General features: G+C 36.2%; 1 protein-coding gene across 5 annotated transcripts in view; it reads left to right on the top strand.

Moving 5' to 3' along the window:
• The window catches only part of LOC145671396 (uncharacterized), a 56,032-nt gene that overhangs the window by 25,007 nt on the left and 8,637 nt on the right, over positions 1-22,388 (top strand). For 3 of the 5 annotated variants that reach the window (XM_081740517.1, XM_081740516.1, XM_081740518.1), the window contains one exon: positions 1,184-2,475. The exons of 1 other annotated variant lie outside the window; for it this stretch is intronic. In XM_081740517.1, coding sequence (XP_081596643.1) covers positions 1,184-2,324 — 1,141 coding nt within the window. In that variant the 3' untranslated portion in view covers positions 2,325-2,475. Of the gene's footprint in view, positions 1-1,183; positions 2,476-14,703; positions 14,986-22,388 lie in introns of those variants that run through there. One more of the 5 variants, XM_081740520.1, reaches the window with a different exon arrangement.

Genomic DNA, 22,388 nt, shown 5'->3' on the forward strand with positions numbered 1-22,388 from the left:
AGAGTAATAGAATACCTGTACCTGAGGACAGACATGTCTGGCTCGATGGAATGCCATAAGTTCGTGGACAACATATGTCCGGTTTTTACGAGGTTTTAGCTTTTCTCGCAAATTGTCATTTCATCAGTTATTTCAGAAATTTCACTTTCATTAATCAGCTGCTTCCTGAATCTACAGGCCGTAAAACTCAAAGTTGCATATTGATTTATTTTCAGATTAATTTCAGTTTTAATGTTGCAATGTATTTTTAAGTTGGTAATGCAAAATGATCAAGTTCTGTCAAGTTATCGTCCGTTACTTTTCCTCTCTTTTTCTGAGAATAGCATTTACGTTTAGCATTAGCCCATCGGTGGTGGACCGACCTTTACGGCATGGGGTAATTAATAGACCTACCTCGCACCTAGCTGAAGATTCTGCCAACAGCCATGTTTATTTACTACAGTTCTTTCATTACTGACTCCACAGAACTGCGCTCGCGTCTGGTTACAGATACGTGTACCCGGACTCATGCGTAAACGCGTCCGCTCTGACTACTCGTACCAACTTAGAACATGGGGAACCCTTTTTCTGGATTCATCTTGTTGGAATGAAGCTCATTACTGGATTTAGGCGTTCGCTTTTCCGGATTCTCTCCCGATATGCAATAATCGTTCGTAATTAAATATGATGTAGGGATTCGAGAATGCTTTGGGCATCGTAAGGGGTCCCATGTCCCAATCAGACATACGATTGAGGTATTATCATCGAAAAACGGAGTGTCCGTTAACATTCGAAAAGCATTTCGCGTGCGAATTCTCATTGTGAACGAAGGAAAATGAAATGACCACCATTAGATATAGGGCAAACTCTCCCCAAGTTAAATTATTTGCTTTTCATGTTCGTTCAGGAAAACAAATGATGCACTGAAAGGTTATATGAATAATTGATAAAGGTTTATTTTTTCGCTTAAAATTTGGAATTATGCATACCTAGAATATATACATACATGTAGCCTAACATCCTATGATTGTCAGAAAAAACTGGAGAAGTACGTACAAAACAATGATTGTGAAAAATGTACTCTACAGATTTGCGAGCAAGTTGGTTAAAATGTAAAAAAAATGAAATAGCTTGAATCTTTAATATGCAGAACAGAATAATAAAACTCGTGATTCTTATCTTTTCTCTTATCTCTTTTCTTTAGAAAACCTCTTGGACAGAAATTGAAGGTATTAATTGAGCCTACTAAAAATAGTGATACTTCCAAACCACATCGTAAAACTCTCTCTCATGAAAATAATTTTGTGAAAGAAATATCTGCGCACAAAAATAATAAATCACGTGACAGCAAGACCTACAGTTGCAGATACTATGACAAATCGCTTGCTAAATCATCTGACATAAGAAAGCATATGCAGTCTCACAACGATAAGTCTTTCTATTCTTGCAATATGTGTTGCAGAACTTTTATGTCTAAAGGAGCTTTGAAAGTTCATATGGTAAGACATACAGGTGAGAAACAATATTTATGTGACTCATGTGGTAAGACATTTAACCGAAAAGCCGACTTAGATAAACATATGTTATCCCATGCTGATGAATCACCATATGTTTGTGATGAATGTGGTTTATCATTCAAGTGTAAGTACTATTTGAAAAGACATGTATTAGCTCATCATACTCAAAATGATAATTCTTGTGCAGAGCCTTCTCCATCACTGAATTCAAAGTCGCAAGTTTTCTTTTCTTGTAACGAGTGCGGTCGTTCATTTAGTTCCAAAGAGAATTTGAAACGTCATACTGTAATACACAATTCTGTAAAACCCTATTCCTGTCATGAGTGTGGTCGGTCATTCAAATGGAACAAACATTTGAAATCTCATATGATTACCCACACAAATGATGCCCCTTATTCCTGTAACGAATGTAGTCACTCCTTCAGAACCAAATTAAAATTAAAGGAACATCTGTTTGCGCACAAAGGTGAAATGCCATACTCTTGTCTTGAATGTGATCAGTCTTTCAATACGAAATATAAGTTAAAGAAACACTCGGTGAGTCATACCGGTAAGATGCCGTATTATTGCGAAAAATGTGGTCGGTCATTTATACTGATAAGTCATTTAAAAAATCATTTGATAACACATAGTGATGACCGGCTCTTTTCTTGCAACAAGTGTGCTCGTTCTTTCAAACGTAAGCAATACTTGGAACATCACTTAGTGTCAGAACACGAAAGAAAATATTCTTATATTTGTGATGAATGTGGTATGTCTTTTCGTTTAAAGCCTATATTGTATAGCCATATGTTACACAGTCACATCAAAAAAAGAAACTTTCTGTGAAGATTGTAGTCAGCTGTTTACTGCAAAATCATAATTAGAAATATCAATTTTTGCTTATACTGCAAGACGGTGTAACGTTGCATTAAGTATGGAAATAGTTGCATACTCCTCTCACGGCAAAACCGTAAAGTGTAAGGAGAAAATTTTAGCTGCCACCGTAAAACAGAACATATAACTGTATTTTTCTATAAAGCTGGGAGGTTATCAGTTGTAATCTCCTGAAGGGTTTGATGTTGTAGAGATGTGAAAAACAATCGCTGTAAAGGCGACAACATTTGAAAAATATTACCTACCAGAATTTCCGTCCAAAGTAAGTCAGTTTCGTAGAATATTACGATGTAAAATCAGACTTCTTGGCCACAGTTGAAATTCAAGTGTGAAACGTTTTAAAGTCTTAGACAAAAATAATACACAGAATATGGTTTCAGTCTCTAATCGGGGGATTTACAGTGTACTAGTCCAAAGTAACCCCTTATATAGGAAATTATTACAACCGGTACCTCATGCTTTCTAATTTTAAATGCCGGAATGGATTTCTTGTTCGAAAATACATTATGAACAGTGATGGATCCAGAGAAAAGACTTTCAGAGGGTCTGCGCTTAGAAACGTTTAAGTTATTTATTATAAATTTTTCAAATCACTCAAATTTTCGGGGACTTTATGCTTTTACACATGCGAATAACTAACATACACCTTTTACAGAAATTTCCCTATTTTTGTCATGAGTGTGGTCGGTCATTCAAACGGTACAGACATTTGAAATCTCATATGATTACACATACAAATGATACTCCTTTTTTCTGTAATGAGTGTGGTCATTCATTTACAAACAACGACGGATTAAGAGAAGATACATTTTGGACACACAGGTGAAATTCCATACGCTTGTATTGAATGTGGTGTCTCAATACGAAATATAAGTTAAAGTAACACTCGGTGCAGGGACGGCATTAAGGATGGGCGGGGGTGGGCGACTGCCCACCCGATGGATCGCCTCGCCCACCCTGACAAGTAAAATAATAACGGTGACATCCTGTACTTCAAAAGCAATAGGCAATACTTTCGATTGTAACATATGTTTCGATGTTCTACGACCCTGTTTAACCCTGCAATGAACAATGATTTTAAGCGCAATAAGCAGTCTTTACACTAAAAGTGAAAGCTTCCTCTCATTTGAGAAAATTGAGCCACTTGAATGTCTTTATGGATGTGATGTCGATAGTGTAGAGGTGGAACTGAAACTTCTCCCGAAAGGGTTGAAACGTTATGAGGAGGAAAAGCACCAAAATTACCTCCATTTCTCAATTTACTGAAGTGATGGATCGTTTCAAAATTGTTTTTCATAAAATTCACAAATTAGGCGTAATGCTGTCATCATACATGTACTTAGTTCACCATGTGAGCGTTCTTTCTCGTGTCGTGTCTCGGGTTAAAACATATCTAAGAAATCGAATGGTAAACGGCTGCCTAAGCGATCTTTGTTTCCTTTCAGTAGAAAGAAAACTTGTAATGAGTATTGCTGTAGAGGATGTGGTAAACGTATTCGATCCTGGACATAAAATACGACGCATTGCACTTCAGTCAAGTGCAGGTATAAAAGTTTATTGTAAGCTTGTTCGTACCATGTGATCAGCCCTTCATAGTAAAATACATTTTTATCTCTGTGGATTATGATAAAGTTTTGCTATTTTTTATCCAATTTATATATATATATATATATATATATATATATATATTTCAAACTTGAGTTTCAGTTTCAAAGATTTCTATGTAAGGTATGATCAAACAATCATGCTGCCGAATTTCCCTATTCTTTTAGTAACATAGGTCTTTGCTGTTGTATACAGAAATCACGTCAAAAAAATCTAAATTTAATGTGCACAAATTAAGAATATATAAGAGAAAATATGATTTATATTTTTTGTCTCCATTTTTTGTAATAAATCCTTCAAAGATAAAAATGTTTGCAATAGCCTATTTTACCTTGTCTTTCTTTACCTATTTATTAACGAAAAGTAGGGTATTATCTGTTAGTTGTCATGTTCATTCTTGGAGGGAGAGGAGGCAAATCTGCATCGACTACACAGTACATACCGTTATTATTGTTTAAAAAAAACTGGCAGTAGAGGTGGTGTGTCTGCAACGCGGAATTCGGTAGGTCGAGCATATAGCCACGAACTCCAGCAGCCCATCTAAGTCTTGCATTTCTTCAGTCCCACCAGGCGAATGCCGGATTTGTACCTTATATAAAGCCAAGAAAGCTGTTTTCTACATCCCTGTTCCTCCCCTATTTCAGTCTGAGCCTTAGCTAACTAAAGAGTATAAAAATTGAAACTTAATTATTGTAAAAAGAAAAAAATCTCTACATTGCCCAGTTTTCATTTTCATTGTCCGTGCACCCAGCAACTAGGTCCGCCTCTTTCCGCCCACCCCATCAAACGTTTCTGGTGCCGTCCCTGACTCGGTGAGTGACCCGGTATAGTCCCGGATCATACCGGTAAGATAACGTATTATTGTGGAAAATGTGGTCGGTCATTTATACAGACAAGTCAGCTAAAAAAAAATTGATAACACATAGTGATGACAAGCTCTTTTCTTGCAACGAATGTGCTCGTTCTTTCAAACGTAGGCAACACTTGGAACTTCACTTAGTGTTAGAACACGAATATAACTATTCTTATATTTGTGAGATACGTGGTATGTCTATTCGTTTAGATCTATATTGTATAAACATATACTGTACAGACACATGGATCAAGGAAATTAACTATGTGAAGAATGTAATGAGTTGTTCACTACAAAATTACATTAGGAAACACATTCATGTTTGCTTGTAGGTGTACTGCAGTGGTAGCACCGATGAAAAAATGTGGTTAGGAATTTAAAATGAATAGACAAATGAATACACATTTGTTATCCCACGAAAATGTGAAGAAATAACCCTGTAAATAATGTGGTAATACATATAGAAATAAGTTTAGTTTAATGGCACACCTGCGGAATCATTTAAAGTCTTCACTACGCTCTAATGAGAATTGGCGTTCACTGCATTCAGAAAGCAGCTAAAATGTGTCAGTAAAGTTTTTTATTTTCATAATTCAAAGCAATAATGAAGTTCTCAGATAAACAGTTTTCGCAGTAGTGCAACCTGGAATTCCAAAGGTTTTAAATCTTTCCATCCTATAAATTTCAAATTAAGTACTGATCTCAATTTGACGCGCTGTTCACAGCTGTACATGCTTCGATCATTCGTGTCTGAATTTTCGTAGGGTAGTCCCGTTTCCTCCCACATTTCCACCAACTATTCCGTTCTCATTTACTTGGGTTAACCATATGTCTCTCCTAGCCCGAATGAAAGATTTAATTTCATATGTTGTGATCACGATATAAGACCACGTAGTTCTTTTATTTATTTATTTATTTATTTAACAATCACCAGATACAGCTCCGGAGCCATTTTACACTGGATATCTAACAACAACAATAACAATGGAAAGGATTTGGGAAGGTATCGGCCAGGGCCTGTTTATTAGGTACCATCCCGGCATTTGCCTGGTAGGACTGAGGAAAACCAATCAAAATGGACAGCAGCTGGAATCGAACCCTTGACCTCCCGAATGCGAAGCCAACGCTCTACCAGTTGAGCTACTTCGACTTCTGGGTTTGATTTTCTTTGGATAGCATTTAACGCACTACGATGGTTCGAGTCACTTTTATATCTGTCTCATGTATCCACGTTGGTGAAATAAGACTAAAGCTACGAACAACGATATGCCGTCATGACAAAATATTCATGAGTGTATGAGACATTCCTTTCCACTCCAGAATAGTGTCTAAATTTTATGTACGGTGTTTCAAAACAACACCGACAGCGTTTGGGAGGTGGTTCCTGACCGCAAGATAAGAGAAAAGTATAGAATAACTTGGGTGCACAAATGCTTCCTTTCGGAGTTATAGCCTGCCGAAATCATGAAAAATTGAACTTTGGAGGTCCATAAATCCAAAACTATGGGACCTAACGTAGGCGGGTGAAGACTTCACAAAGGAACTAGTATGCGCCCTATACAAATATCCATGTTTCAGAATTATCTGGTACTTCCTTTACAATTTTTATAGAGGTAGTTGTTGAGTACTTCAAATTATATGCCAATAGCCAAACTCACTCTATAAAAACTGTTGCGTGAGTTCCTTACGATTCTAAAACATAGATTTTTGGATAGGGCACATATGAATTCCTAAGTGAAGTCTTCGCCAGACTTCGGTAGATCCCATAGTTTTCAAGCTATGGACGTTTAAATTTCAATTTTTTAGAACCTCGGCAGCCTATAACTCCGAAAGGAAGCATTTGTGCACCCAAGTTTATCTATACTTTTTGTCTCATCTCGCTGTCAGGAATCACCACCCAAACATTGTCGGTGTTGTTTTGAAAATACTTGTATTTAGCTTTTGCTTTAAGAGTACTCAGTTTCAAACGTATTTATAATAAAGCACTACGAAGCCCGAATCAAAGAAAATTCATCTAAGAAAAAAGTATATTTGTAAGGATTCTGCTAACTAACAAACTCCATTTCCTATGAAACCCGCAGGATTAATGCCGCGTTCACAAAAGCTCTCCAATGGCTTCTCTCCTTAGCGAACTTGTTCTAGTTTCTTCTTCGTATTCCTATCTATTCAAGATCCATTTTAATATTGTCCTCCCATTTGTACTTCGGTCTTCCTAATGGTCGTTTTCCTATTGGATTTCTAGTTAGAACTTTGAAAGCGTTCCTTTTCTTCCATTCTGGCTACATGACTTGTCCATCTAAGCCTGCTAGATCTGATGACCCTAACAACGTTTGGTATTTATATAAATTATGCAATTCCTCGTTACGAAGTTTCTGCCATTCCCGTTTCTCTTGCGTCCGAATATTCGTTTTATGATCTTGTTCTCAAACACTATTAAGGATTATGCTAAATTTGGAAATTATGTATAGCTGCCACTGTAGTGCTAGCAGGTAATTGTGCTGGTAGTTTGGAGAGCTCGAGGGACATCACTACTTGCTTGCGAAGCTGTTGTGTGTAAAACGTAGCTTCCAATGCAAAGAAAATGTCAGCAAACATTTACAACTGCTACCAGATTATAGAAGTATTTTTTGTGGACGCTCTGTATATTTCGTGAAGACAGTGATTATAATTTTCGATTTATACTTGATTCTGCGACGCAAATAAGTTCTTTCTTCGGTGGGAATTGCTTCCTTCCCATGCAACTGGACAAAGAAGTCTCTCATTGTTTTTTCATATATATATATTTAAAACATTGCTTTTTGGTGAGAATATTTCAGTGAGTGACGAACCTTTTCACTGTTTCTCCCTGACTTATTAATATGCACAGTATATATTCTGCAGTTATTTGGAAATGAATTAAGTGCTTTCTTTAATCATTTATGGAAATAGTAGCTGACCGGATGTTCGAGTGACCAGAGTGACGCCAGTCACATTGCTTTTACAGTTCCTTATCTGTACTTTCTCACGCCCGAGTTATCGCAATGTCTCGTGCATCGTGGCCAGTGGACTAAAAATAACATAAATTATTTTCCGTATTCTGTTTGTATGTGCATACAGGTGAGTTAACTGAGTGGTTTTTAGAATGAACTGCCAACACTCTTCAGTCAACCATTGCAGCTTGCATCTTGAACTTTTGAGCTCGGTGAGTTTGACTCCGGAATTGTGTGCAGCCGCCACGCATGTTGCGTCGGGAATTAAGTCTGACTTTGTGTTAAGGGGCACAAGCTATTAACCGGCGAAGGACGTTTTCTTACGGCTAGCCCCCAACTAGTGAAGTCCCAGGTTCACATACCTTGTGCGTACCTGCCAGTTATAAACGCGCCCTCCGACATCAGCATTCCACTTTCGAAACTCATATTTTACTGAAGACTCATCTTAACTCTTCAGGATTGTTTGGCGCAGCAACTGGATTTCTACGTGGGATTATCCCGGTAACTTTTCCCCCAAGTGCGTCAATGGTGTGAGACAAGTATTTATAGCGAAATTTCAGACATAATCTCCTATATATAAAGGACTACAGTGCATTAAAAGGGCAAAGTGTGAATGAGTAATGAAGATTATTATACATATTCTGTGTTAAGTATTGTGTTCATTTCTCTTCGTCATTAATTTTTATATAATAGTAATCTAATAAATAAGTATAGTGTTATTTAATCCAGCGTGTTTTCGTTCTTTGTGTGAATGATGTTTGTGTGCGTTATGGTCTGGATGACGGTCTGATCGTCCGTGTGGTTTTCGAGACGAGATAACCGAACTCCCGGCGCCTAATGCACATATCATCATTCAGACCGACGAGCGATTTGGAAACAATTTGTGATCCCTTCTTGGAGAGGTCCTTCATCGTCCTATCCAGGTAACTTCAGGTATCAGGAGAATACTTATTGGTACGACAACGAACCACGGACAGCGACCAGATGACCAGGTTGGTTACAAACAAATGGCACCCTGAACAGCGACCCGATACCTGATCGGTTACAAATAAATGACGCCCGAACTACCGACCCGAATCGAGACCGTTGGTGCTCGAATAATTATAAGATCAATATTTTAATATATCATTTCTCTTTCAGCTTAGAACCAGTAATCTAAAAAAAATCCTTTTCAGGTGTTTTTAACCATAGGATTTTGTGATAGTTTATTTTATTCTAATCGTACGTTTAAAGTTTATTTTTGTCCTAAATGGCACAGCAGGAAGTAGATATGGTTACTAGGATAAGTTTGCTTTTTAAAGAGAACATTGATAGATTAGAGAAAAAAGTAGAGTCCCGTGCTGAGAATAAAGAGAATTTTATTGAGTTGAAGAGCGAATTAGGTCAGAAGTTAGACGCCGTGCAAAAAGAATGTCACGAAAATAACGAAAGATTAAAGGAGAGTATTAGGACTGGAGAAGCCGAAAGTAAAAGTAGGCACGAAATCCTCGAGCAAAAATACGATGGCATAACACTTAAGATTCATGACAAGGTTCACGAAGTTAGTCATAGTACGAAACAGGCAATCGAACTCGCCACACAGACCAGCGTCAAAGTTAGGCGACAAACTGAAGAAACATGTCATCGTGTAGAACAAATAGAGACAAAAGTGTAAAATCCAGAATCATTTAGGAGGTTTGCACGAATGCACACCATCCCTCCATGTCAATTAGAATCAGCCCGAGATGTGTGTCAGGCTAATAAGGAGCGCTGCGTTAGTTTACACATAGATACAGTCGACAAATTAGATGATATGCATGACCGTATTCAAGAAATTTCCGAACGCGTAGAAAGGCAAGGAAAAGACATCAAGATGATGTACGAAGAAGCGAAACTCATAGATTATAATATGAAAGTAAAAACTGAATCTAAGGCAGAATGTCGCGCTGAAATACAGGTAATAGATAAGAACATAAAAGAAATTAGGCGTGATATGGTAGAGCTCGCTCAGAGAATAGAAAGTACTGAAAACAGAGCGCCAGAATTTGAGTCCCTTGTAGGGACAGATATTCCTAGACAAGTTAGAAATATGCACTATAGTGATTCGGCTTATTCGGACTCTAAGGACACCAGTGGTAGTGATAGTGCAAGTAAGGATTCAGAAATCAGGGTTGTATACGACCGAAGCGTAAGCGCGACAAAAATGTTACTTTCACAAATCGCTAGAGAAAAAAATACGAAATTAAAAGACGATGTCATGCTTAAAGAAATTCAGTGTTTTCCTAAATTTCAGGGTGGTCCTTCCAGTGAATCAATTCACAATTATTTGCAAAAGCTAGAGCTTACAGCTCAATTAGCTAACCTTTCTGATAAAGCTCTGTTTAAGCTCATTCCACATTTATTGCAAAGAGTCTCATTACGTTGGTATAATATCAGGAGAATACTTACTGGTAGGACAACGAACCACGCACAGCGACCAGATTACCAGGTTAGTTACAAACAAATGGCAGCCTGAACAGCGACCCGATATCTGATCGGTTACACATTAATTTTGAAATTAACTTGGGCGTATAAAGGGTCCTCGGTGATGGACTTGCACAATATTCGTTTAGATTATATCTGTGTGAGGTTTACATCTTAGACAGATTATTCCCATAGCAGAATACCATGATGAGGTGACTGGACAGAATAGTAGTTCTGGCTAACCAACATGACAGCGACCACTAGTGCAACCTACCAGTTAAGACCCTCATCCGATTACAGAAACATTAAACGTTTGATTGATAGTACGTCCTTTCCCATTTCTGAAAGCTTTGACTGATACCTCTTTATTTCGATAGTTATCTTTGTTCTGGGAGAGGCTGCAGCATTCAGGCGAGTGGAAGATGCTGATATTGAGCAGAAGAATGAGTTGTTCCTAGTAACATGCATGATCATATGAGTACTAGCAGGTTTTAAATATTCAGTGTGCTTGGATACACCACACAAGACTGAGAAATGTCATTTATGTGTGGAGTAGTAACATACATATCTCCATCACCTCCGGTCTTCAAGCAGTACAAGGTTGACTAGTGCGTCATACAATCATAATACAATTGATTCTAATCTCCGACTTTCTCCAAACACTACTGATATCCTCGAATACGATAAAGCTCGTCCCCATAGACCTAGTGCAAACGAACAACTTCTAGCAATAACATATTTGTCTGGTAGGTTTCGAGTTCGCAGTAGTATCGAGGACATGTATGAGATGATGCGACGCCATTTCATCGCCAGAGGGGCTTCGATAAGTCATCTAGCTTCGCCAAGATATGACATCGTAAAATTAATAACCAAACGAAGAGTCTTATCTGTGTCTAAGACTACCTTCCGAATTTCAGGTTGTATGGTATTTTGGACAGTTGTAGAAGCGATTGAAATGAATAGTGGTTATTTTGCAACATCCTGCATAACATTTTTGAGTCGTCAAACGGGTACCATATTGGAATAAGTACAGTGTACTATCTCATTGATTTTATACTACATTAGGGACATATTCATGAAATGATACACCATTCTTTTAATTGAATAATACAAGATATATGTCAGAATGACAAAAATTGGCGTAATTTATATTTAATATGCAATCCTTGTGACTCCAATATAAGAAATCATTTATAGAAAAGTGTTAATTGTGTGTTCTTACGTTTAGTGCTTTCTTAAGCACTGAAGCTATACAGAGTGTTAATGAATTGTACCGAGAAACTGTAAGAGACGATTCCTCACATCAGAATAAGATAAAAAGTTCATGTGGATCTGTGAGAAAAAATGCTTACTTTCAGAGCTAGATCTTTTCATTTTTGTGAAAAAGCTAAATTTGAACAATAGCCATTCTGAATTCGAGAAACTGGAGTAACATTGCATATAAATGCAAAACAAGTGGTACATACGCATTCCATAAGTGCGTATTTCATCAACGCACAATAGATGTACACGCTATAATTGTTAGAGATACTCTCAACAGAATTTTCAGATATTCTGATTGCAATATGAGTCCAAAGTAGGCAGAAGGTTGCCTGCGATATTTTGTTTCACAATTGTAAGTGAAAAAACGTGACACGTGTCGTGACAGAATATATCGCATCCCATAAAAATCCTCGCGAGCTACTCCCTAAACCGTCGACAAATGTTAGACGAGTTGTTAAGTGGTTAAACATTGTTCCATTTTTCGGGATATCATATATTGAAATAGAAAATGTAGATAAATATTTTTCAACTATGAAATGCAAATCAGTAATAATTTAGGAAAAGTGGTTTAGTGATGTTATGTCCTTTTAGTAATATGCACCACAGTTATTAATTTTAGGTGAAATGTAGAAAATGTAATGTTCGAAAAATGTGATGATAAGTTTGCAGTTTACGTTAGATTTGCAACTGTAATATATATTTTATAGTGTAACTTCTCCATCATTTCAACAATTGTGTATCAACCTTATTCCTTTTTTATTTGTGATTAATTTCGTAACAAAGGGGAGTAAAATATCCGAGTTTTGTATTCGACTTTACAAACCAAATGCGCCTGTAAACACGTGAATAATAGGTAAATGCACAGGTGCTTAAAACATGTATTTCTTATTTCAGTATATACTTTTAAGGGTTAAATTTCAGATGTTAAGATCACAGGGGAAGCATTTTTGACCCACACCATAACCTTTAATACAAAATATGCATACATCTCTACTAGAGACATCATTGTTACTGAAAAAAGAACTATCTTATTAAATATTTTTTCCTGAGGTGATATATTCTGGTATATCGGCAATAGAAAATAAATCTGCAACGTATTTTTTTCTGAAGTAAATGCAGCTTTACATTGCATAAACTTCAGATTTCAATCAGACTTCTCATTTTGATGTGTTTAATTTTTAGCAGAATCACTAATTATCTAATAGGCGGAAAAGCAGTTTCGATTCTCTTACCTTGATATCTACAAGGCACCGGTTATGTATTATACCTCTTTATGGGATGTTAAAATTTTAGTCCTGTATTGCTGTTGATACTTAGCTTTCGAGATATTCTTGTTTTTTGCTTCAAATACTTGATATACAGACATTTCTTATTTAGTAACCACAAGTCTTTTAATGCAAAATTAAAAGGAACGGTAACTTCTGGTCAATTCTACCCTCATAATGCCAATGCAGTTCTAGAAACAGACTTGCGCATCTTTGCTCTGTAAATTTTAGTGAACTTCTGAAGACTTAAAAACATGTGATAGACGGCTTCCCTTGCGAAAATTTCTTAATATCTGAAGGTATTAATATCATCGTAATATAATTTTCAACAGACAAAGAATAATACTGGTGACTACGTATTTAGGCGCTACTCTAATTTTAATAAGAACCCTTACAAGGGAAAATGTACTCCAAGAATGTTATTTGAACTAAATTAAGAAACACTTGTTTGCTGGATGTTTGAGAACCGATTTGTTTTGTATTATAAAAGCAAAATTCACCCTTCTTTATCAGGCAACACACTGATAAATTACTAAAATGTGTACGGCAATAATCTCATTTCCTACATGTTCTAGCTAGTGGTAACCTATAAGCTATTTTATGTGAAAAAGTAAGATTTTTTAGTAGCCACGATACCAGTACATGATTATAACTAAGCGCAATAAAAGCATTTCTCTAGTGATGAATTTGTATTATAATTTCGTTAAATTTGTGGTCTTTACTTTTGCTACGAAATCTTTAAAAGTTTCGTTTTTACTAATTCTGTACCAGGTGTTGATGTGTCAAATGTAGTTCTGTCAAATTGGGAATAAAAAAACTTAGATACTGAGGGAAATACAAATTTCAAAAGAGAAATTCAACGCAATTTTGTCCACTATTAATTTGTAAACAATATTTAGTATACAGATATATATATATATATATATATATATATATATATATATATATATATATATATATATATATATATATATCTTTTACTGTGCATTCTGGTGAAATACCAGATATTTCGATGTGTGCTCTCTGATTTAAGAATATGCTTACTAATGAAAAGTCAAATTACTACTACAATCTGCAAACACTACCATTTTTAATACGTCCAAGTCATTAGAAATTAACTAATAAAAAGTTTTTGTCATATCACCAAGTTCAGTGTATAGGAATAGAAAAAATGTAAGGATACACCTATAATTTATTCATTAATTATCCTCCCAAACTTTAAGCATTGGTACCTAAATAGCATCAAATAATACTATAGAGTTGTAATAACGATAATTAGTATCACTGAAAATGGTAAGAGTGAATAATGTAAAACAGTAAAATCAGTTCAATAAAAGTATACATATCGTTAAAATTCAATAATCTAGTGGCAGGCAGAGTTGGTGTACTTTTTTCTTGAATATGAGCTCAACTAGTGTTATGAAATCAGATAACGATTTAAGTTTATAGGACTGAAGGTCCTATTAAATTATACAAGATTCTTGGGAGTTCATATATATGCTAGCAAATGATAGTTTGAGTTGCTTTCAGAAGGACGGAGTGCCGTGTGTAATTGAAATATTTGATGTGCAGTTTGAGTGAACCTTTGTTTTACCCCAATAAAGTTAAGCAGCGGTGTATTACTCTATAAATTACTCCTGTAATAATTATGTTAACCTGAGAAGTTTAATAAAGGGAAATGGCAAATCTAGTTGCGTATGTATTACTAAGCGTTATGAAGTGTGAGTTTCTAATTATGTACGAATAACTAGCTAGTTTCCTTATTTATTACTATTACAAATTATATTTGGCCAAGATATTACATTGCTATTACATTGGTACATTTCAGCAAAACTATTCTTACTCTGTCAAGTCATACAGTTGAACTTATAATAATATATGCATTGTATATCTGTGTTTACTATAATAATTATTATTTTGTCCTTCTATTAAAGTCTATAGATATCTGCAAGACATAACATAGAAGAGCACCTACTACGCTTATACCGAAAAGCAGCAGATATGGGCTTCCTTCTCTTAAGCAAGATCTATCCTCAGAGTAATATTTAATATATAGACTTTGTCTTGACAATGCAACTTTCCCTTTCGGTTGGGACATAACTGTCGAGAACGCAAATTATTTTAATATTATGTGGATGATTATACACAGAAATTTCCGGCGTCTTGCTAACTTTGATTTCGTTGCTGCCTTTAAATGTACTAAATCTAATATTAACGTAGCAAGGAGAATTTGTCATTTGTCAAGATATCTGTCAATGATACACAACTTGTATACAATTCGTTCCTTCAATAGTGGTTTGCTTCGATTGCTAAAACTAATAAAATAAAAATACTTCGTATTTTGGATTGTAAAGAATCATTTCCTACGGAACTGCAACTTCTGACTCTCAAATGACGAAAAATAATTATTGTTACTGTTTTGAAAGATAGAAATAATAAACTATTATATAAAGCATGCCTTAAATTATGTAATGAGAATCAATATTATTGAACAGTTTCAATATCCTAACATTCATTTGCCGAACACTAATTGTCTCGTTTAGAAATAACTGCTTTAGTATCATGTAAAAGATTCCTCAAAAAAATCCAAAAGCAATTCGAGACAAAAATAGTAATAGTGGACCACAGAAAGCACACTTGCTTACGTCAATAAATGGTTACACTTTGAACAATTTTCGTACACACGTAAGTCATACAGAAACACGATAGATTTGAAAATAATCGGTTTGACACAATTTATCACGAATAATGATGGTGTTTACTTGATGTCAAGTTACAGATAAGCTTAAACTGGCCTATAGTATTTCAGAAATATTTCGAGTGGCATAAACGAAACGAGTGACAAACGAAATATGGATATATCACTTGCACTGACACTCATTCACTATGGTTTAAAGCTTAACTGAAACTTTAGCTTCTACAATCCCTTAGAAATAAAAACAATTAATAGAACATAATTTTGAAATACTAGGAAAACATTTCAACCATAAAGTATTTTCAGTGAGCTGTTAAGGCAATGTCGGCACTTCATTTACTATTTTCTTCATTTGCCATAGTAAGAGAAACGAGATATTTTCATGCACAACTGAGCATATTGTCATTTAGTCAGTATTTTAAAACACTTATTCAAGCATTTCACACATTCTCTTAATATTGACGTTCTCAACTTTACGTCCCCACAATCACCTTTTCTTTTATTTCTTATTAAAGTTAGAAGCGAGAAATATTTATACCGTAGCAGTAAACTTACTCTATTTCAATACTATTTCGAACATTTGAAGACTTCGTTGTAAAAACCTGTCACGTCCGAAAAGTGAAAGTGTAAAAGAGATAGCTTCACAAGGGATACACCTCATCCGATTTTTTTTTTTTTTTTCAAATTTGGCACATACATACTAGACCCAGAATATATCGTGACGTATTTTATTGTTTCTTTCCAAAAATAATGAAGAGGGCTCTGAGTTCAAAGACGTTCCCCCTTGATTAAAAGGCCACATTAAAAAACGAAACTCTAGGCCTACCGATGTTAGGATGACTTCAAAGTAGAAAATACGTGTTTTGTCGTTTCTGCGAAAAAGGGTTGCCGGGGGCAATGGCCCTTTCGAAATGACAAATTTGCCGAGATTAGTGCAGGTGTCCACACAGTGTGACCTCGGATTAATTTTTTGGAAACTTTTTAGTAGATGGAAAAATCGGCGACTACGGATCACATTATGTTTGTGGGCACACATTTTGACATATTTTTGGCTTGATGGTCCCAGACGGGGTCCATCGCAAAATTTGCAAATAACAAAAGGGGCGAAGTAGCACAACGTTTGAGAATTGTTCAATAAGGAATATGAAACACATGTATTTGTGATCTACGGAAAAGCACGGTAAGAAGGAGGAGGCAAAAACCAGAGTTCATAAACGCCCATCATAAACAAACGACCATCTGTCAATGTAAAGACAACCTGAAAGAACCCGTGTTACACAAATTTGTAGCAAAAGCAGAAAAGTCGGTACCTAATTGAATCATGGAGCAAAATGCTTTCCGCTAGGTGGCAAATACGTCACTATTTTTAGCCCAGGAATTAGCTGGAATGAGTACAGTGTGGTTTATCAGATAAAATGTATTGAACGAGCAGTGAACACAAGATATTAGATATGGATACAGTGTGTGTTCCTGGTACAAGAAAAATGAGGAACCAAGCACATCGAAAAATTGCAGCAAAACTACCAAGCCAAACGAGATGACCAACAACTCGAATAATAGGGTAAAAAATGAGTGAGAAACGAGGAAGCAAGGAAAAAAATGTTATGAAGTCCAAGAAGGCAAGAGAAAAAGAGAATGTAAATTGGAAAGACAAATATGTTCCGAAGAAAACTACTGGACCAGAGTGCAAATGTAAAAGGAAGTGCTTTATGAAACTAAGGGGCGTGCAAAAAAAAACACAATACTTAAACAATTCTACGTAATTGATGATAAAAATATTTCCCATTTAAAACATACGGAAAACATTCCAGTCCCTCATATTCACACCTGTTCTGTGGGTATAAATATCAGCAGGAAAGGTCATGCCTACATCAAAAGTTTCTGTGAGCAATATACAGTTGTGTGACAGTCTCTCGTTGGGATCCATGCATATTTGCATTTCCTTAGGAAGTTGTCTCCGACCAGATTTCACTCTTTGAATAACACCTGTTTGTTCGCCGAGCTATTTAATTTTACCGCGTCCAATATCGATTTCGTTCCCACATAACACAAAACGCCTCTTTTTCTCACAATACCAAACCTCTGTTTTTCATTTCCGGTCACCTATAATTAGGCACATTATTGTTTCTCTAGCGCCGAGATTACTGGCGTCTATTTTATTCAGATGCTGGAATGTTTACACTGTCTAATCTAATTTCCCCTAGACACCAGTTGCATAGTTTTGACGTGTTTATATTTTGTGAATATTTTATGTAGTTCTACCTTCTCTTTGATAGATATTCCATGATTAGTAATTTCAGAAGACATTTTCATTCAAAAGAGGCGTTCATCCATTATATATAATCCTTTTCTCGTACACACGGAACAAATGTTAAATGATTTTAGATTGTCTTTTCATTACCCTACTTTCGAAATGATGGAATACGTGCTTTCCTGTTTTGACATCTGTATAAAGGATTCAGATCTATAGTAGTGGCTATAGACTTTTTGATCAAGTTTGTTTTACATGTTGACCCGTCATTCTGTTGCACAGGAGTAGACAGCCGAGATTTTCTCCAGCTTCTTTCACTCTCTACTAACTCTCAAACGATACGCAATTTGACCCTCTTGCTATTTGAAAATTTGTAAGTATGACTCGTCTGTGACTTCAGGAAATATTTTTTCATTAATACTTGTAAATTTTTAAAATGATGAAAACACGTTTTCCTATTTCACATCTGTCTCGCCGTTTCATTTAATATGCTACTCGACCACGCTTGTCATTTGCAAATTTTGCGTTGGACCCCGTCTCGGACCCTGGGACCAAAAATACTATTTTAAAACGTCTGTCCACAGACAAAATGGAATCTGTGATCGCCGATTTGTCTATCTACGAAAACGTTTCCCAAAAAAACGATCCGGGTTCACACCTTATAGATGCCTGCGCTAATCTCGGCAATTTGTCATTTCCAACCAGAATATTGCCCCCTGCAATCATTTTCTCGCACAAACGGCAAAACATGTATTTCCTACTTTGAAATAGTCTTTGCACTGGCAGAGCTTCGTTCCTCTAATGTGATCCTTTTAATTGAGAGGGCTCTTTTTTCAAACTGAGCCCTTTGTTCCTTTACCCAATTTTCCGAAAGAAACAAAAAATACGTGTCAATTTATTTTCGGTCTAGTATATGTATCCAAAGTTTGAAGAAAATCGGATAACGAGATACCCTTATGAAGCTACCTTCTTTACACTTTCACTTTTTGGATTTGATAGGTTTTTGCTTCAAACTCTTCAATTTAGAATATTTATCTTCACTTTTTTCTGTTATTACAAATAGTATGTGCATCGCTGTGAAGAAAATGTAAGTACTACGTATGTCTCTGTTAGGAGTATGTGTGTTACCATTAGAAGAAATCACACAAATTTCCTACTTTTTAGTGGATATTTTTCAAAAACATCCTGTAAATAAGTAGGTACGATTAAATAATATAATCTATTCAGCAAAACAAAAAAGTATCAAATGTATAACTAACAACGAACAATATATTTTTAGTCATAGAAATTCGTTTTCATCGATTTTCTAAAAACTACGCATGACAATGCACTTCACAGTTACCTTTTTGTTGGGCATGATTCGATATAAAGATTCATGTTTGTCCTATCTTTGCACAATATCATAATTAAAAAACAAATGTTTAAGACAGTCAAACTTTTCAATTGTTTCTTATCAAACATACTGTACAGAGCCGTCCTGTCGGTATCATAATAAAAGCTTTATCAGTCGTTAGTATACACTTCAGAATAAGTTTCATTTTTATAGGTGGTGTGATTATTGTGACCCCCATCCACTTCAGTTTTGGATACAAAACTATATCACATGTTGCGTTTGACACACTCGCCATGAAATAAACGAAAATTGTGACGAAAGCAGGGTGTTTTAATTAAAGTGTTCGCGAAATACTTTCGCCCTTTTAATATTAAACATGTTCCTTTTTTAAAGTCCAAACATCGATGGTTTTCCTTGCTTTTATTCAGCTGGAAATAGAAATAAAGTTTTAGAAACTTCTTAAAAACCTTGGGGGAGGTATGGAAAATTGACCTATTAACCTTCTCCTCCCACTACATGGTAGTAAAACAAACATTTTCTCCGAAATCCGGTGTTGCCAAGAAATTCAAGCTAGCTGACAATTTTCTACCAGAGGGGTGAGTACGTATTCCTCTCTGTCACTTGACAAAGGTTTTGGCGAAAAAGAAAAAAAAAGTAGCGTGGAAACTCCGAATGGTTTGTGTTGTTTTGTTATTTGACACTTTGAGTGGAAAAATCTTCCTTCTTCCTTTGGAGAGGAACAAAATTCAAACTGGACGGCAGCTCTCGCCAAAAATAGGGGGTGAGCAAAAGCTGATCTTCTCAGTCATATGAATATGGAATGGAATGTCTCAAATGTTTTGGCGAAGAAAAAAGTAGTCTGGAAACTCCGAGTGCTTGATGTTGCTGTTATTTGACACTTTCAACCTGCTTTCAACAGAATATTTCTTTTTCCATTGAGACGGAATGATCTATATATGCAGGCAAATTGGTCAGTGTTTGTTTATTTCCCCCTTCTCTATATAGAAAGAAAGAACCCAATGTGTAAGCCATTAATCACAGTGTAATGGGGACCAAAGCCGTGGCAACGTCGTTGAACATAAGTTACAATGTCACTAGTAAGAGGATATGATTGTTCGGACAATTCCGATTACCACCCACTAAGGCTTTTAAGATCCTGCCAGTTCTCTATGACACTTTTCTGGTACATGAACGTGTTTCAATGCATGAAGAAAAATTTGACTGCGATTCCACGGTTCTCAACGGAGTAGCCGAGGGAAGTAAGGGGGCAACGTTCTTGTCCGGATATATCCGTCTTCGTATGCTGCGTCACTATTTTCACGGCCTGATCTGTTTGCCGTTGTTTCAAGGTTTTAAATACAAATTTGAACATATTTGCTGAAATTATAAGTTATACCAAAGAGTTTCATTTACTTCTAACTCTTACAATATCAAGGTGTTTTCTATAACGTTGCATACCAAGCGGAGGGCTCGTTGAACCCATAGAGTAAAATTCATTTTCAAATTAAATTTGCAAGTGTTTTATTAAATAATCAGTTATAAATGAAATAGTGTCCCCGGTGGATAAGTGATTAAGGTCGTCGCCTTGCAATCCAGGGGTCCCGGGATCGATTCCACAAGTGGGTACACAAGTGGTTTGGATCCCACGTTAAGCTATAGGTCCCACCCTCTGGACGTCATAATCATCCCATGGAAGGAAATGGCATGGGTTCGTCTCGCCCAGGGGCATTCGGGTACATTACCTACATTCGGGTAGAACACTCTATCATAATCATCATCATCATCATTATAAATGAAATTATACAGTTAAGTTATACAAATAGGATATATTATTTTAGGCTACTAAGGTAAAGTATGTAAGATTAGATCAGTACAAATGATATTTCTGTTTGCTAGATGTTTCAAAACTACAGAATTGAATAATAAAACAAAGAGGTCAATTAAATGGACGTATAACCAATTTCTTGATATCTCAGATTTTTGCTGAATCACACACAGGTTTTTCATGCTATTTTCTACTGTGCTTCGTACACACGTGCTTGCTACAGTCACCGTACCTTGTTTTCATTTTACTCAGGCTGTTGTACTTATGCTTCTTTCTGCCACGAGAAGCTGTCGAAGCAATTGAAGTACCGGGTTCAGATTGCGACAGTTCACTCCGTAGGAGATCTTGCATTGCCAGGATTTTCTTCTTGTTGAGTTCTGTTGTTGGCCTGGCTCTCACATGTACTTTCAGCAACTCTTCATCAACGGAATACAGAAACTTACGACTTCGGCTCCTATCCTTCGGGTGCCACTGAGGATTTCCTTCAAAGTATATGGTACCTGCTTTGAGTAGTGCAATATTTAGGAGTGTATAGAACACTGAATGTGGCCATCGGTTTGTTTTACTCTTCAATGTGTAATTTCTGGTCATTTGATCTATCTTGTCGACTCCGCCTTTTGTTGAGTTATAGTATAGGTTCATTGCTGACTTTGCTTTCTCTCCAGAGTCCACTTTGTCACCTTGATGTTTAGTTGAAAGCAGAATCAAATTTCGTGATGGCTTCTCTTTCACAATATGAGATATATTTGTCACGGGCGGCTCACTAAGTTCAATTTATATTCTTCAAAGAATTCCTAGCAAGATCTACGGAGGTGTAGAACCTGTCTGTGGTGATATTGCGATGGGCTTTGCAAGCAGTTTTACAACTGCCTTGAACCTTCTTTCATACTGCGGTAAGCTGTTTCTTCCAGCATATGGCTCCATAGATACAACATAACGTGTTTCAGCATCTGAAAGCATTCTTATAAGAATGCCATATATACCTGGGTTTTCTTTCATAAAAGCTTTGAAAGGACATCTCCCTCTAAACAACGACAGCTTCTCACCTATTGTGGTATGAAGACCTGGAACATAGAATTTAGTAAGCAAATCATTTATGTGGGTAAAGAACTGTCTTATGGGTACGAACTTGTCATCTGCTCGTCTTTCTTCCCTGGTGCTATCAAATCTTATAGTGGCATTTATTTGTAGAAAACGTACCCAGCTCATTGTAGCAATGTGCACTGGGCGGCCATGCAGATTTGACCACATATCGGTTATGGTAGTTTTGTCATCGTGATTGGCTCCCATCAAAATTAGCAAACCAAGGTAAGGCATGAGTTCATTTTTATCTGTTCGTTGTACTTTCTTTGTATCGTCTTCTAAATTTGTGTAACGAAAAATTATATTCAAAACATCATGATCAAAATATTTCAAGAACGCTACAACAGGCTTCTCAATTCTTCCTTCTTTTGTGAGTCCAGCAGTAAAGCGAATTGTATTCCCAGGACCTCTTCTGTACGTTCTTGGAGGCTG

This window comes from Thermobia domestica, chromosome 15, assembly GCF_964235325.1.
Source record: "Thermobia domestica chromosome 15, izTheDome1.hap1.1, whole genome shotgun sequence".
Lineage (NCBI taxonomy): Eukaryota > Metazoa > Arthropoda > Insecta > Zygentoma > Lepismatidae > Thermobia > Thermobia domestica.